At 38.4% G+C, this 19,223-nt stretch overlaps 1 protein-coding gene across 5 annotated transcripts in view; it reads right to left on the bottom strand.

The window, feature by feature from the left end:
* LOC128890281 (zinc finger protein chinmo) overlaps positions 1-19,223 on the bottom strand; it is an 82,407-nt gene that overhangs the window by 42,795 nt on the left and 20,389 nt on the right. For 3 of the 5 annotated variants that reach the window (XM_054148623.1, XM_054148622.1, XM_054148621.1), the window contains exon 2: positions 11,650-11,877. In XM_054148623.1, coding sequence (XP_054004598.1) covers positions 11,650-11,770 — 121 coding nt within the window. In that variant the 5' untranslated portion in view covers positions 11,771-11,877. Of the gene's footprint in view, positions 1-9,604; positions 10,857-11,649; positions 11,878-19,223 lie in introns of those variants that run through there. The other 2 variants (XM_054148625.1, XM_054148626.1) reach the window with 2 other exon arrangements.

Genomic DNA, 19,223 nt, shown 5'->3' with positions numbered 1-19,223 from the left:
CTTTGCTTGACTGAGTTCACGAGTTTACGAGTCAAGTACGTTCGCTCCCCATTTCTCGGTTATCCCCCTTGTATCGGTCGTGCATCGAGTCTGTGAAACTGCCTTTGTGCCCGACTACTGTGATTCCCAGCGGTTCTCGGACAACGTTTTTCATTGAACCTCTCTCTGCTCGCGTTCTCCCTTCTTCCGTGTTTTTGTTCGAGCCTCCAGAAGTAATACATTCCGTATGTTTACGTCACATGGACCGCACCACGCGACGAAAATAGACAAAAATTCTCACCAAGTTGAGAATCTTCAACAATCAAAGAAATTTCAACAATTCCGTTTTCGTTATTGTTTGAATAAAAATTGGATTTTCCATTATAAAATGATATCACGTTTCGTAGTTGTTTTTAGTAAGTATACCGACGATGAAGAAATGACAATATTTTTATTAAGTTTATAGGAAGTCGCTAGAATTTGCCTAACCTAAAATCTATTCGTAAATTTTAATTATTACTTTTATGTAAATACTAGGTTTTTGCAATTACATGTAACGATTGAAGCAGAAATTGAAGACCGATACTGAAGACTAAGAAATAAATAAATTCGATAAATTCATTCATTAAATGATTTTTTTGCAACTGTTTCAAAGCCAACGCTTAAGGAGAAATTTCAACTCTCAAAGATTCAGAATGTAATTACCCTTGTAGTCCTATCTACATGAAAATTAATTGAAAATTGTTTTTCGACCGAAGAAATTTCGTCAAATTTAAAAGTCTTCGATGCGACACACCAAAATTTCATTTTCGACCGATTACTGCTTCCATAGCCATAATTTATCGCCCCCCCTCCTCTCCCCCTCCCCCTAAAAATGACCAAAGATCTTGAAACAGCTGTGAAACGAAACGAAATCTTCGAATCTCCAAAGAATCCTTCGAGATACGTTTCAACATGCCTAAAGACCACGGGAGATATAAATTTCACTAAAATCCCGACTGTTGCCTCAAAAAGTGTCCAATTTGGCACGGAACGGACCAACGAAGCGCAATCCGCATAATAGAGTCCACTACTGTGCTCCGTTAAGCACGATAAATCAAACGAGTTCCTCGGTTACGCGGTGGACTCGAGCTTGGGTGGAAATTTACATAGATCGCTATCGGTTACCTGCTCGACGGTGTTCCATCGCACATGTTTACGCGATTCTGGTAGTTTCTCTGCAGAAAATCGTTTCTCAGCACGTGGAACTCGGACACAGGCTCCTTTATGTACGCGAATAAAAATAGACGCGTAAGAGCGCCACGCGTTTCCGCGGGGGATTCGCCATATTTCTCGATCGTCGTTCGAAATTCAAATAGCGAAAGTGTACCTGGGGCTGCCTTATCGTCAGATAACGCGCGTTTTAATCGCTCGATCAATGAACGAGAAGCTTGAATCGTGGAAATAGTCTTGCATGATCTATGCGACCGTTCAACGAAACAATTTTAGTCACGCACCGCTTCTCATCTCTTGAAATATTTATGGAACTCCAACGAGGGATTCTTGCTTTTGCGAAGTAATGTAATACCATTTTGGCTAGGAGTAGCGAGTCATTTTGTTTTAAGTTAATGTAAATAGAAAGAATTTAATATTAATTATTGAATAAAATTAAGGATACGAGGATAGTTGATGCATGGGTAAACTTGAGTCATGAAAAAGTCTTGCATGATCTATCGAGCGTTTACCAAAACAATTTTAGTCACGCAGCATAAGTATTTCTCGTCTCTTGAAATATTTATGGAACTTTAACGATGGTTGCTTGGATTTGTGAATGAATATAATGATCGAGCAACGCAGTCTATACTGGAAATATTTTAAAAATATTTGGTAGTGAGTTATTTTCAAAGTCTATGTAAACAGAAACAATTTAATATGAATTATTGAATGAAATTAATAATATAAGGAGAGTTAATATATGGGTAAAAGTATAGAAATAAAAGAGTTTGTGATTTACTAGAAATGACGATTAACGTTGAATTTGAATAGAAAATTAGTAAGTTAAGTTGGAAAAGAATACATGTACCTGTATACAAAAAGAACTTTGTAAAATGCACTGAAAAGTAGAGAATAATTTTTGCGTACTGATGTCATTGCATCGTATACAGTACATGTAAAGTCTGGCCAAAAATAAAATAGTTAATAACCTATTTGTAATTAAATGAAATATACATAATTAATGATAAACTTCTTTATTTCATTTTAGTTCTTCGCTTATTAGTGATGACTTTTCTAGTCACGCTTGTCCGTATCACGTGTAAAACGGTTTAGGAAACGCTGTTGTAAGCGATTACCAAAAAATTCATACCTTCTATTTTTACATGGATACCCGAAATAAGCTACTCCAAACTTCAATGCCTTCGCACGTAAACGGATACACGTTTTCAACGATGAGCTCGTTGCACCGTGAAAGATAATACGCAAGATAATTTTAGACATTGGGGCAAGCTGTAGCTAGAGCGTTTTAAGCAAAGATTATTTAGAAACAATTGGTACGTATAATAAAAAGTTGAATCCTTTCATGGAACCTCTCGATGATACGTTTAGTTCTTTAACCCATTTTCGTAGTTCAAATTGATTGCAATTACTCAAGGGATAAGTTTCTAGCCTTTTCAGTCACGAATTAACTGCAGTCCGTCTCAGTTTCTGGAATTCATCCAATAACTTTAAAAACATACAATTAGAGAATAGAAAATGAAAAATAAACTGGAGAATAGAAAATTACTATAATTAACACGTTGATCATCACGTCACCCAGAAATAGGCAAAAGGACTTTCCATCGAGGAACTAGGAAAATTAATTCCGAAGGCGTTAATAAAAATATTAATTAATTTAACGAGGCTAAAAAATGAAATGTTACGACAAATGTTCGATTATCTAATCTTCGATTGCCTCCTGTGAAAATTTTAACCTTGTAGAAACATTCACGAGTGGAAGTCTGGCAGCCAACGTGTTAATGAGACAATTAATAAGACAGAGGCGCTGCGTAGGATGGCTTAAGATGGCTTTTTGAGGCGCGTGCATATGCAGCAATTGCGGCCATGCGTCGGTGCGTGCTTCCGCGGTGGGTTGCAACACACAGAGACGAACCAGCGACACGACCTACTTAATTTCCTGCTTATGGTCGACCCTTTTAGTTCACCCAGATACCATGACACTCCGAACTGTGTCTGTCCATGCGTTATCGCGTTGCACCGAACACAGTGACCTAATAAAAATCGTTGATACCGATTGTCACTCTTTTCACTCGTATCGCTTTGTTGTTACTGTGAATCACGGCAAACGATGACGCGCGACCGCAATTAAGCGTGAAAAAGAAATTTTTTACTGTCGATTAAATCATGGATGCCTATGAGTGCGAAATTTAGAGTATGGAACGTTAATAAAAAATAAATAAACGGGCGAACGAAACCTAATAGATACGTAAGAAAATCGAAATATACAAAATCATGAAAAAAAGGCAAAATAAATTTATAACAACCATAAACGCAATAAGCACTCGCAAAACCATAAATAATAAACGGGCGAAACCTAATAGATACGAAAGAAAATCGAAATATACAAAATCATGAAAAAGAGGCAAAATAAATTTATAACAACTATAAACGCAATAAGCACTCGCAGAACCATGTTAGAAGAAATAAATTCAAGCCTATTCCTAGTCACGAAATAATATATTATCCCGAGTTCCATGATACAATTCTTTCGTGCTGATAATATCGCTTTCAGAATGACAATAAATCGCCCGAATAACCAAGGCAAATAATTTTTTTTTCACCCGCACGAATTTGCTCGTTTTAGACAAACGAGCGAATGCAACTATTTAGGTCGCACTGCTGAAATAAGTTTCTATCGTGTGTATGCCGCATACGAAACCGTCGTCCGCATCTAAGAACGGGGCTCGAATACCAGCGAACGGTATTTGAATGTCTCCAGTCTCTAACGTTCCACGTGTCGCTTGCACACTCCGTTTAATCTCATGCTAGGTTACACGCACGCATACGATCGCACACCGACGTGTATTCTCGCGCCACGATAACGCTTTGTAAGTTACGACTCGTACGAAATCGGTCTTTCCCTCGCGGTTGGCTACAAATGTTTTCATATCGCGGATACTGGGTGGACAAAATGAATTTAAAATTATTGTGAATTTTATATCATGTAGGATGAAAAGTTTGTCTTGGTAATCAACGAAGCATCTATAAATGAAACTTCAATGATATGGGTTTTCAGGATTTTTAAGAATGGAACGTGGATGCTCAAAATGCGAAAAAAAATGAAGATAGTAGTAACAGTAATATGTAGTTACTGTAAAAATATAATTTTAATGTTCTGATGGTATATTTGTACACAAACATTTTCCAAAAGGGCAAACCCCTTTTCTTAGGAATTCTTTTATTTTTCACAACGTGAATTTTCGATTACAAAACCTGAACAAATTCTGTAGAATATAATTTCTTGTACGAAATATCTCAGAATTTCGTTTCAATTTTGTAACGTAATAATGTAGAAGAGATCTGGTAAAACCTTGATTTTTTTATTTTCGTTCTTCGAATTCAATTCGAATTCTGATTTTTATTGAACGAATAACGAATAAACAGCCGTCCATTTTTCATCAATTATTTCGCATTTATTCAGATAAGATTTTATCTAATTTCTGGCTTGCAAGCAATCAATAGGATACTCGCATTTCTATTTACTCATTGTAAAATACTTTACTCTCAATTCACATTCGAATATTTATCCAACGAGTAACGAATAAACGTGTTAGTTGAAGTTTCATCCGTTATTCAAAATTTTTCTCTTAGACAAATACTAATTTTGCCCACCGCTAGTACACGTAGGCGCGTCTTTGCGTGCCAGCGCGTGTACCACGTGTCGCGACTCATCGACCAGTGTGCATCGCCCATACGAGCGAAGAAGACCGCGAAGAAGACTGTTAGATCTAACTGTAACCCGGGCCTACTTTCGGCTTCCTTTGGGCTTTCGAACGATTACATGTATCCATAGAGCATACTGGCACACGCGCAACCGAAAACGCACGTTCCTCAACCACGAGTCTTTGTAGCCGGGCGCTATTCGAGTCCCTTTCCTATGCCATCCTTGAACCCTTCCCACCTACCGACCTTCCTTTTAGGTCCTCACCCTTTCCCTTTTCGAAAAGAAAGACCACTCAAGGCGACAAAGCGTCGAGTTACTCGTGTCTCATGAAAACGTGTTGCACGCGTTTATCAAACGATTTTGATCGCGTAGCACTTTTCATTTTGCAAGTTGTAGAGTTTCTATTTGTTCGCAGATTAAGCAGGCCTTGTTTCGAAATTTTACACGCGAAGGCAAGTAAGGCTTTAGGGTTTTGTTTTTTAATAACAAAGTATTCTTGTCACCGTAGTCATGGTGGACATCCTAATATAAAATATTCATTTGTATTATTAAATGTAATAGTAATATTATATTTTAGTATAATAACATTAACTAACTTTACTTATCTGTATTTATATATATATATATATATATTTATATTAATAGATTCACAACTTCGATCAGATATTTATTAAGGAAGTGTCCACATACTTTTGAGCGGGGTGTACATGTTACGGAATATATCCTATTTCAATAATTTGTATAATATATTACGTGCAGGGATTATTTTCGTGCTTCTACATTTAATTATTTATTTTAAATCCTCATCCTGATCTCTATTACAACATATAGTACATAATAATACATATAATACAATCTAACAAATGTAATACTATGTATCACATAGCAGAAACGTAAAGAGTATCGTTTCGGAAGTGTCCGTTCCTCGAGTGTCGACAGGGGTTATCGCGAATCGCGTGGTGGACTTTAGCTGTTCAACATCGCGAGATGAAGGCCGTGGTAAGGTGCATGCGGAACGTATCGCACAGAAAATGATCAACCAGACGCTGAATATTTACCTGAGGATCCTCTTCATGCATGCAAACACGAGGAGACGACAGGGATGGGAAAATGTGAGTTTCGAGACAGGTTCCTCATTTCTTTGAATCAAATTCAAGGATTAGAACTTGTTAAATTTTCAAATTTTTAGAATTTTTTAATTTTTCTAATTTTAAAATTAAAAGTGTGTTATTTTGAGAAGAATTTCGAAATACATGAATTTAATAGACAAACTTGTTAATTCTTGTGTTATATATAAATAAATTTGATTTTTGTTTACAATTCAATGATTATTGTCTGTTCGTAGACTTAGTTCCGTACTCACGAAAATGATCCCAAATTTTAAGTTTCTAAGGGAACGTTAATAGTCGCTGGATTAGGACTCGTATTTGTCTTCCTTATTAGATCCTCAAGCTCTGGTAACCAAAAGCCATTTTGAGAATTATGCTAATTTCGTATATTAGGAAGCAAGTGATGTGTAAAAAAAGAACGTACTAACTTATTAAGTAAACTTTTGTGTATCAACACACTATGAAACACTATAGAGTCGATTAATACTATAATAAAAATCCAACACATATATTAGCCACTTCAATGACTGCGCGGATACTTTAAATCCTGAATAAAAATGACACTTATTTCTGCAATTAGTAATTTTCTTCTGCGTCCATAATTTCTTATATTCAGTTCTCGATTTAATTGTACGCCTCTATCGCAGCTAGAACTTCTAATATCAAACCTGTGATTACATTTTATGGCTAAAATTGATGCTTATCCCTATCTAATTCAGCTAGCAAGTAACAGCCATTTTTAACTGATTCTATTCGGTGATTTACAACCAGTGTTTTACGACCATTCTATAAAACTTTGGTAGCTATTTTTAAGTACAACAAAACCTTGATTATTCCAATTAGCGACAGGACAAGATGTTCTGATGAACGATTTCCACGAGTAAGTGAATGATTATTTTTGTTAATTAAAGAAAAGGTTACGTAGTTAGTATCCTACAGGAACGAAATAAAAAGAAAAGAATAGAAAGCAGAAGAAGATGGATGAATACATCTATCTGATGACGTTGTTGATAGAATAAGGAACCATGGTTCTAACCAATATTATTTTATTTATCGCAGATAAAAAGATGAGGCTACTATCGGAATTCTGGTCTCGTTAATTTTGAAAGGATATAACGACTGTTCCGTCGACTCCTAATAAGCAATCAGTGACTAATTACATCAACATTAGATCCAGAGAAACATCGATGAACACACATCTACACGATCCATCTGTACAACCTGGAAAACAGTTATAGGGAATAAGACTGCTCTAATAGGCCAACTAACTAATTAAGCGAACAGCACTACAGTAATCGTCAGCAACAGTGACTAGTCGGTCGATCTTTCACAACTTTCCTTACGTGTTGCACTTAACGGAACGCCGTTAGCGGTCCCCGAGTCTGACTGACACAAATATCTACGACAGCCTTCATACTTTCGATAATGGGATTCAGTAACGGTACGACAGCGTTGGTGCAGTAGAAAGCATCTACGAGACGAAATCTCTAGACGACCATCCTCTGCGTCAGCGTTTCACAAACTGTGTTCTTGCGCTGTGAGTGTCATATGGGATGTAAATAGGGATTTCGTGGAAAATTGTAATTAATAATTGAACGAAGAAAATAAAGTATCTCTTGTGTATTAGTGTAATCTTTGTATCATCAGAAATCTTTTAATACTATTTTTGTTTATTTATTCATGTATAGAAAATTGTAATTAATATTTGAATGAAGAAAAAACAGAATCGTTTGTGTATTAGTACGGTGTATAATTTTTCTACCAACAGGAATTTTTAGAAACACTTTATTTTGGATGACTTCGTGTAAATTTTTATATGTTGAATTATATCTCTGAAAAATAGCAATATCTAATTAATCTAAAGTATTATATTATACAACACACTGATATTTATTTCCTTGCTTTAAATAACATGCTCCAATTTACATTTCCTTTTTAAATTATATATTGCATTTGTCTCATCAAGGTCCTGGTATTAATTAATCTATGAGCGTGTAAATAAGAAATAATTTTTTTTTAATACTGCAAAGTACGATTAATTTGATAAAAGAATAACGTTGGATCGACAGAGGCACGGAAACAGAAGTTCCGAAAATCGCGTACCACGAGAATTGCACATTCTTGTTTACTTAGCACGCCTGATAAAGAAACGTATATCTGTCCCCACGTGCTCGTGTATAATACCCCGTTATCACCGCAAACATGAACAAGATCGAAAATTACGCGCTGATTTCGAGATGCGTTCGATTTCAGTGGAAACGATAAACGTCGAACGTCAATCATCACTTGTGCCAGTGACAGTGTTCGAGAGATAAAAATTTAACAACCACTGCGAACCAATCGTGAATCCTGTTAACAGAAATATCTGTTTACATTGCGCTGAGAAAGCTGAAAATCTCGTGGAGGGAATCGTAAGAGCCGAAACTAAATACCATTTAATTTAACATGGTAATTGTGCTCAAGTCTTTCAACTATTCTGTTTTACTACTCGTATACTTGATGAATATTATTTTATATTATTCTATGTAGTTCAAGAAATTTACACATTCTCCTAGCAAGAGGTGTTCAAAAAGTGCAAATAACTTAACACATGAAATGCATGCACACTAGGGACTATAACAAAGAAATTACTTGTGCGTATTGTTAACGCTCGCTAAACAAACAAATTGTAAAATTAATTCAGTATAGAGGCTTTCCTTATCAGGAATTATATCAGTAGTGAAAAGATGAGCTTGTATTTGTACTTGAATTGGACCTCGACTCTATTTCCAATTCAGTAGAGTTACAACAGTGACGGCAGTGGAATATGTACTTACTAGTCAGACAACTGCAGTCTTCGTTTAAATCGTGGAACAAATACTTGAAATATTAATTGCGTCCCATTTCAATAGAATTTTAGTAGTGTTTGAGGAGTATTATCTAAGCAACTATCTAATCTTAATTATAGTTTCTGAACAATTGGTGCTGTTTCTAGAGACGCAGATTTATCGTGTGTATTTTACAAATGTGCCTAACTATTGAACCATTTATAGTTAATTCTCAAATTTGTATATTCTAATATTGTATCTGTGTGAGTGTCTTTAAAAAACGCAAGTATTATACAGAGTGTTCCGTTTAAATAGGAATTACATATTTCACGAGGAGATGAAGCTATCACAAAAATGTTTTATCCGAACGGTAATATAATTTGTACCTTCGAACCAAATAACTTTTGTATCGATAAATTCATGTACATAATAATTTACAGTTCTTACACTTTCATTTATTAAATACCCTAATCACAAAGTTGAATTTCCTTAGAAAATACAATTTAAGCGCAGTTATCCTATTAAGGTAGCCTGTATAATACTCAATCAAAGTCGCTTACAAAGTTTAATTAGATTTTCTCCAAATATTTTCTTATTGTTCAGTTGGAGTATTAATAAATTATACGCGTGAATAACCAAAAAATAATTTCTCTTTTCGAAAGATGATATAAAAATCGATGCTGTCAAAGGTCAAGCACACTTATTCGAAAGTATGGATACCGAAACGACGCACCGTGAATGCATAATAGGTCGATTTAGACGTAGAAACGTAATTCCTTCCAGCTTATTACCGCTTCATTTCAATTATTCGCGGTTCAATGTCACGAACTCTTCGCATTATTCAACGCAACCATTGAAACCGGACAGGCGAAAGTGTTCCCGTGCATTATCGATGCAAGGGCTTCGATAAAGAGCCTCGAACTCGAGCGAAATTAAATTCCAGCCGAGGTGGAAAACGCCCGATGACACGATCACGAGCTTCGTGGCTCGTTGCCCTGAATGCTTGCCACGGTCGATGCATTATGAATGAAGATGCACATGCACGTGTTATTTTCAGACCGGAAGACACGCGGCTACGTCCTGCATACCAGTCACGATACTTAAATATAAAATTAACACGATAACGATACACGTCGTTCCGCAATTAAGTAACGAAACCGAATTCGTTTCATTTATTATTCCACGTGTTTATAGATCAATAATTGTGTTACGAATTACTTCACAGTTAACAAGTGGAATTTTAATTCAGTTGTCTTTTATGGAGAGACTGTGGTGTTTTTTATTTATATTTTACAAAATTTTTACTTGCGTAAATATTGTCTTTATGGGGCTTTAAGCACGTTTTTAATACTGAATTAATTAATCTTGACGGTGACGTCGGTGAATTATCCATATTGATCTCTCCAAAATAATCACTTACAGCACTACATTCAACTTCATATTTGTGCTCTTGATAATACAGAAAAATATTGACGCTGCATGTATCACTGTTTGCTTCACGAAACTGCCGCTGAACATCCACGAGCCATAAAAATGATTTATTGCTCTCATTATACGACGGTAGGTTCAAATTTAAGAAATTCATGGTTCCACAAAGAATTGTATTAGAAACAAATTCCAAATTACTAAACCCCAACAGGACTTTAAATTGAACTAAAATATTGCACACTATTCACGAAAAGTATGAGCCTAACAAAGTATTAACAAATCGTTACCAAACATCTGACTACACATTCCTTCTATCGTCTTTATCATCCTATCGCGAATAAAACACAATTTTCGTTGCAATGAAATCGTCGAACTTATATTCTCGTGCGAGAACACACTCGACCGGATCGAATAGCAGTCGATTAACGATCGAACAACGATCGATCAGCGATCGACAAACTCGCGAATACCAATAGAGACGCGTCGATGCGGATGCACCGAGCGCGTTGCACCGCGGCTCGTCGCGGACTGCGGTTTCGCGCTGCGAATCCGCGAGGATGTTGCACTCGTCGGGGGAAATCGCGCACACCGACTGCTCGACTGCACGTGTGCGCTCACGTGCACGTACGTCGTGTGCGCTCACGGTGCGCGTACGTATCCGTACACACATCCACGTATCCCGATGTGCAAAGCCAGCCGAGATTCGCATGCAAGCCGACTGACTCTGCGCGAGTGGAGACCAGGCCGGCGCGATTGGGCGAACACAGGGGTAGTGGGCGGGCCGACGCACGACCGCTGCACTTGGCCTGCAGTCGCACACGTGCACGGCATGCAACTGCATCGGAAGCTCGGCCAGGTGAGCGCATTCGCGATGGCGCCGCTTCGCTTCTGCCATGGAGGCGGGAGCTGCGCGATTTCGATGCTTTCGACGCGAGACTTTATACGGTTGATCGGTTTGGTGAGTTGAAATTCAAGCGGAATGAAAGGTAGAATGTGTAATAGGTAGATCGCGAATAAAAAAATTCATATTATCACGGATATAGACGAGAATTGGAACTGAAATGAAAGTATGTTTTGTTTCTTGAACGATGCAACGTGTATGTTATTGTTGGTGTTTTATATATTTTGATGTTTGTGCATATTCTCCTAGGTTTGCTCATGATTCTACATATTTGCCATGGGTGCATGGATATGTACAGTCTAGTGCAATCAAATTTTGTTAATCTGGAATCTAATAATGATGCTTTTTGAATGACATTTGACAATCATTGCAAGTTGTATTTTTCACAAGGGCCATTTGTTCACGTGGCGTTGTTTCTTGTATTGCATTGTTGAGCGAAATTTAATACAATTCACAATTGTGATCGACAATTGATTCTAGTAATAATTATGATAACGTGAGACTTACCCTCGCAGAACAGGGTGACATCGGTCAGACTCTCGCTTTTGAACAAATTCGAGAACGCTGTCGCCAAGTTGCTACCGAAACTATTCCACTTGAGACAGAACTGGTGCTGGTGAGAGTCCATGATGCCACCCCTAGGCCCAACCCCGTGACTTTCGCCACCCCTGTCTCTGCCACCTTCGTGTAGGTATTTTCTTTCCTGATCGCGCTCGTGCCCAACAGTTCGTCCAGCTGCACAGAAAAAAACATTCGGTACAGTCTTCGTTCATCGATGGAACGTTACGCGAACGTTGGCAATATGAACACAGAAATGACAATGCAACAAATTCCCTGGACTTGAGAACCAATTGGAACCAATCCTGGGAAATTTCAACGATGGACCAAAAATCCGGAATTTTATATTGTTTATGAGCGACGTAAAACTTTTCAATAGTATTTAAACCATATTGTTCTCAGCCAACTCTTTGCAATCAGAATCAACTCTTTGCTCTCAGAAATCTTTGCAATAGCGCAGGGCCCTTTTCTTAAACCTTTCTCTATATTTTCTTCTTATTCTAAAAGTATTCACCTATAAGCTCTCATAAAAATATTTGGATTATCTCATTTCGATCGAAAGTTTTACAACTTTAATAAGAAAAATAACATTTCTATTAATAGTGCACCATCAAAGCAATATTAGTCTTATAACCAGTAATCGATTTTATTGAATACACGCGCGAATTACCAATTACCGAGTCGCTCGCTTAGTCTTTTGCAGCATTGTGCCCGTGTCATGAAAACTTGAACCGGATTTCCGCGGTGTGCGATAATAAACCTCGAGCAAAACCAATGTTACATATATAACATGGATTATTGTTAGTCCAATCTCTCATATTTTGCTCCAACCTAACTTTTCTCAATTTAATTATACGAAATAATTTTCATATATAATTTCCACTATACTATTACAAGAGCTGGTTAACTATGGGTGGGAATTCTTTTAAGAAACGATTTTGTACATCAAAATAATATGAAAATTAAAAATAACGAAATTGCAGTTGAGGCTTTGCGTTAGAATTATTAATTGTTAAAAATACAAAAACAATAAAACTATAAACTAGACAAATCGTATTTGACTATTTCGAGTCCAATTAACAAATTTTTATAAATAACATAAAATTTAATCAAAGGGGAGAATATAAAACTCAAATATAAAGTTTTATCGAAGTTCATCCCTTTATTTAGACATAACAAATCAAGATACAAATATACCTCCATCGTGCTGATTCAAAGAGTACACGTTTATCAATAGCCAGTAGTGTTTTTCCATAATAAGTTTCCTATTTGCGAGATTACAGCGCTTTTCTCATAAGTCAAAAACTAAAATATTTTTATTTCACACATTTCTAACATCCATGGTCACAAGACTCCATCAATTCTTCATGGGACACTATTTAACTCCCTTTTTAATTATAAACATGTGTAAGGTCTATTCATGTACATATTTAAACATAAAATCATTTATTCAATTTAGACAAATTTCTTCTATAAAAATAGAAAGTACAAATATTTATAAGACTGACTGTATATGTAAATATCCCTCAAGAGGTTAAAATAAAAATAAAACTCAAGTTGCACCGACTCATAATCCCGCATTCAGCTTACAAATTAATACGAATCATCATTCAACACGTTTTCCTCGCTATAAAACAATCCTCTTACTCATAACAAGTAAAAATAATAAAAACTATCCCACCATACGTATAAGCTAAACAAAATGTGTTCCACTTAACCCTGAAAACTAAAGAATTAACCCGTAAACTTCGATTCAAACACAATGTATATTTCGAGTATATTATTTTTGAAATGTTTTTATTATGCATACAAAGGAGGTGTACAATTGCACATATATTACTATTCAAATATTTGCAATGTTTGCTCTTTTCACAAAAAGAGGATGGTGCAAACAAAGCGTATCGTTGTACATCCTAACATCGAAACAGAAAACAAAAAAGCCTCAAACGTAATCTCGTCTTTGCCGATTCTCCGGCATTACTTTCGGCCTTGAAGAGGCCAAAGTAATCATCCTTGAATCGCTGCCCAAAAGGACGCCCACCCGTAGGTAAACACCCCGTGCACCGGAAGAGGCCTCGAAGAACCTCGGATCGAAAACGTCCCAAACAAAAGCTTACTCGACCACAATGATTACGAATTTCGAACATACCAACGCTCAGGACCGTATTACCATCCGCAACGCAGTGGGCTCAACGGAGGCAGCACCGAAGCACCGGTGACCACGCTTCATTCATATAAACCTCCCGACGTATCGCGAACGCACTTGGAAAACCGTATCCCGCGGTTTTCCTCTTAAATAAAACCACTTGACGACCGGAGTTCCGGATCGGAGCTCGGACTCGCTCGAGGCAGTGCTCGCCAGAGTTGGGCAGAATTTGATTTCGAGCACTAGACGTCGAAACGCGATGTTTGAAAGCTCTCCGTGCAGCGATTCGTCCACGATATTATATTCGATCAACTCGAGTAACCTTCCACTCGACGTGTACGTTCAACGAGTATCATAATCTTCGTAATTCTCCTCGAACACGAACAAACAGGCTGAAGAAAGATGTTTTTATTCTATTTCTTTTTTCTATTCAAAAGCTTGTTATATATTCAGATGAGAATTTCGCCCATCTCTGGTCCCCGCGTACACGTGTCCACGCGGCACATGATAATCCCCGGCAAGCACTGATCGGAGAAACGAGGAAGCAGACGACGTTCCCGCGGTAACTTTCGGGTAAGTGTATCCGAACACTGCTCGCGTACACACTGATGGGACCACGGGCCTTTCGCGTTTCACCCGCTCGAAATCGAGTCACCGACTTGCATCGCGCATCGCCGCGCGACCGAGGAACGAATCACGCGTAACTGTCCGCCGTTGCGTGTTGTCTCCGTCTCTCGTACGATTGGCCTGCTCGTCCTCTCTCTGTTCGACTAGCCGCGAACCCCGCGGGGAAACGGATACACACGTTGGGTCTGCACGCGCGGGAGGCGATCCGTGAGCCGATCGTCGAGATCGCGTGTGCGTAAGAGGGAAGGAGGGATCGAAGAGGTTCGGTGGTGCCGTGTCGCGGAGGAAGGAACGTGAATATGGGTCATCGGTGCCGATGCAAATGCGGTTACGACGAAATAGTGTGAGTTCTCTCGGCGGTTTCGTTTCGGAGCCGGTGCGACGGTGTATAGCGCGGCTCTAAAAAGAGGGAAGGTCGCGTAGGTGGGAGAAGGGGGGAGGTGGTGGAGGAATCGAGTTGAGAGAGAGGGGGAGAGTAAGATTCGACTTTTTCGGGAGAGGATGAGGGGAGGGGAGCAGATTGCTTAAGGCTAGAAGTTTAGTTCGGTGCTCTCTGTACCCCCTCCCGTTTTCCTCGCTGCTCCAGGAGCATTTCTCTGTCTTCGTAACGTTATCTTCGTCTCTCTTTTTTACCCTTTCCCCTGTCTCTGTCGGTTTTTCATCCCCTCCCCCTTTCCCATCCCTAACGCTTCTAAGGTATCGCACGCATCCCCGCCACTTTCTAATCCTAACACGTGCCAGGGCCGAAACGCGGATACGTGGCGCCACTCGGCAGAAAGCCAGACGTGGAAGGGAGCTTTTGTTGCACGGTTGCCTTCGTTACCACGGGCGCGGGCAGCGATTACGTCAATGCTGGTCGAAAGTTTAATCGGGCGCGGACCGGCGTAGATGCACCGTGGAACGCTTTCGATCGGCGCCGATCCGATCGAGGAAAAAAAATTAACCGAAACTGTTACGTCTCGTCGAGCACTCTTTTTATATGGTGATCGTTACACAGCGTCCTTCCGCGCGTTTTACGTACTTTCGTGCACGTTTTTAGCGTGCTTTGTTTATTTTAACACGGTTGCAGGAACGTCTATCAATCAGTTGACGAAGAATATCACGATGTTCTTTAGCATTTCGTCTTCGGATGACGAAGCTGTACGTCACGGAAATTTAATAGAAGAGATGCGAGATATAGGTATACGAAATGATTAGGACGATTAGAATGACGCAGGCATGTGTCATTGAGGTTTAATAGAAGAGATGCGAGATGTATGCATATAAAATAATAAAATAAATTTATGATAGACTGTATTAGTATTATTATTATTTAATAGATTATGAATCATTCATATTTGATTAGCGGGTAACTAAGATACACTTTGTTTGCACCATACTCTTTTTTGTGAAAAGAGACACGCGTGTATTAGTTGGTTCAAATATTTAAATAGTAATATATGTGCAATTGTACACCTCCTTTGTATGCATAATAAAAACATTTCAAAAATAATATACTTAAAATACATACATGTACAATAAAATCTGTAGTTCATATACACAATGTAAAAAACATATTAATATTGAAATTGATTAATTATCCTTATAAATCAAATTAATTCTTTAACAGTATTTCTGGAAATATTTACCTACTATCGCCTATTCACTATCGAATAGAAAGCGAATTATCTCAGATCAAAAAGACTAACGTGAACCTGAAACATTGTTCGTTACTCGATGTTCAAACCTCCTCGAAAATCGATACCTAATACTCCTAATAAAAATCCTCGCAGTCTTTTAACGAATTTCATGAATCTTTACGATATCGTGGGATCGTATCGGTGCTCCACATCAATCCAAGAAATCTCCGAATGATCTATTACACGGAGTAGCTACGAAACGACCGCGTTACTCAGCACATCTTAGTGTTTACGAAAACGAAACGTAACGAATTCAAATTTCAACGTACACCCTGCCAACTCGCACGTTACGGAAGCTACGCGGGCTCCGTTTCGTGTTTCTTCGCGCTAAATTCTCCGTAGTCAGATTTAGCAACGCGTGGAAACCCGTGCATTGATTTATTGCGTCTCACAGGTTGCCACGATCGCGTGGAGTCGAATTCGCCTAAGCATCGCGTATTTGCCTTAGGTTTTGCCAAAACTTGGAAAGCAAACGTCGACGACTGTACGACACGTTCACCGAATAAACGGTATTCCGAAAAACACGTGCGTCACAGCTTCACGAGAATTCGAAACGTTCGAGTAGCTAGGATTTTTCAAATCCGGATCGAGAAAAATTCAATTTTAAAAACCTGTAAGGCAAAGAGTAGATGTCTCATGGATCAAATTAATGAATTATTATAGCCATATGTACCATGAATTTCTGGCAATAATTTTGGAGACATAATCCTGTTTCTAATATTAAGTACTTCAACACCTCCTTCTATACTTAAATATATTCTGAAGAGTACTAGTAACTAATATAGAAACTTTTACTCTGAAGGAAGTTTCATTTTTCTATCAAGAAAGCACAAAAGAAGTAATAAGAATAATAACTTAAATACTTGGAAAAGTGGACCAAAAGATGCAATAATCTTTGTGAATCTAAATCTTATTATCAGAAAATTGTCCGATTGTTCAAAAACAATTCTTAAGTATACTCCTTTTCTCGGACCGTCCTAAATAGCCTTATGTAACACGCTGATCTCTTCCTCAAAGAGGTACTAAACGATCCCACAGGTCGTACCCGCAACGAAATTGCAATTATTCGTTGTCATTGTTGTAAGTGACGTTCAGTGTGTCCTCTGCTCGTTGCTCGAAGCACAACGACTACATGGGCGTGCGTAAAGCCGAGGTCACGAAACGAATTTACGAGCGGCTGAGTGAATCGGGACGAAATGAACGGCTCGCGTCATTCTCTGTTCCGACAATAAGCCTCCCAATGTTTGGCGCGAGCTATACACTCCTCGATAGTGCAAACTATCGCCGTTTTCGTTTCCATTGCACCTGTTGTACTTTTTATCACTATTTATTTCTTTAAGTACATTTTAAGTATATAAAAATTGGTAGTTTGAGGGTTAAGAGAGTTATGTTATAGGAGAAATGTTTAAAAAATGCTGCGTATTCAAGCAAATCATGTTTAAACAATAGTTTTATTCATAAACACTTATTCATGAAATATATATATATTTTCATTCATAAACGAAGGTTCCTCGGTTAAGAGGAGTAGAAGTTAAAATACTGTGATATCAAGCACATCATTTTTAAACGATAGTTTGATTCGTAAACACTTGAACGAAAGTTCCTTAGTTAAGAGCAAATACTAGAAGATGCTATAAATGTCTTGCAAAATAAATCTTTGAAAACAGACACGAGCAGATGACAAATAAAACTAACACGAATATAGCAATTTATACGTAAAGTCCACCTGATTGCAAAATTAATTTTTATTTATACCATATGAAATATTCCCCCCCATAATTCAAACTCAAACTTTAACTCCACCAATTACTACTAAAAAATTGTTCATCCTTTATTCTGCGACATTTCTACCCAAATAACCCATGTCTGACTAAAACGGCACACTGAAGTAGAATGTCCTAGTGTTGGTCAGACAAAAATAGACTCGTACGCAACACACGGTTAAGAAATCTACCGTTACCCAATCCTAGCTACAAAGTGCATCTATTATTCAAATATATGCACCGTAACGAATCGTAACTCTTGCCTAACCCAGCAACAAAATATCCCAAATCCAACGTCACGCGTCAAAATCACCATTGTCAATGATTCGTGAACCCCACGTTTCAGAATGTCACCATCGCGGAACACCGAATGCGTACGTCCCTGGTCCGCCAAAATTTAGTGTGCACTCCCTGCTCCGTCATTGCGTGCGTGCGTGCAAGAGGCCTCGCGAGGCGCAGAAGAGAAGAGGGGAACAAGCGTAGGAGTCGTAGGGGTCGAGGGAGACGCGGAAAGAACGACGGAGATAGACGTAACACTAAAGAGTAATCAAAGGAAGGGGTACCAGAATGAGTGGGGAAGGAGAAAGAGAGAGAGAGAGAGAGTAGATAGATGGAAATTCGGGAGCTCGAGGCATCGCTGCGTGGCGCTTAGCGATGGAGATACCAAGTACCCTCTAACCAAGCTTTCAAACAATTTGTTTATGGAGAAGATCTCGTTCAGATATGTTTCAAAGTACATTCCGTAATTTTTAAAATTTATTAAACAAAAATCTTTGAGAATATCAGCTGTTGTTTCCCAAAATTTGTCCAATATGACTAGACATCAGCTACCTAGTATTTCAGGTCAATTTTCTGGACAAGTAAAACATATACAGTCCATTAATCAAGAGATGACGAGGCGCCTACGAACTGAGCGCCACAGGGGCAAGGGGAGTACGCCTTTTTCCCCCTAGGAACCCCCTTTCTTACGAGCAGCCACACTACATAGCCCATACTATATTGTCCGCTGAATACAAAGTGGACTCCTGGTTATAGTGCGCTACTTTTGAACTCGATCACCATTCAAATTTATTTCAAAATATTTAATGTTTTACTGAATCATTACCGTCTTCCGGAGAAACTCTAGGTAAAATCTTCTGTAAAAATAGGGAGGGGAACAGCTTCTTAAGAGTTCATCTTGTACACCTTTAGGGGAACAACGTCTCGAGCCCATCGCTGGCTGGGTGGCACCGAACGTAAAGGAAAGCGAAAGGGAGGGCGGGAGAGAGAGAGAGAGAGAGAGAGAGAGAGAGAGAGAGAGAGAGAGAG

This window comes from Hylaeus anthracinus, unplaced genomic scaffold (assembly GCF_026225885.1).
Source record: "Hylaeus anthracinus isolate JK02 unplaced genomic scaffold, UHH_iyHylAnth1.0_haploid 12000, whole genome shotgun sequence".
Lineage (NCBI taxonomy): Eukaryota > Metazoa > Arthropoda > Insecta > Hymenoptera > Colletidae > Hylaeus > Hylaeus anthracinus.
This window is presented reverse-complemented; position numbering and strand designations above follow the sequence as displayed.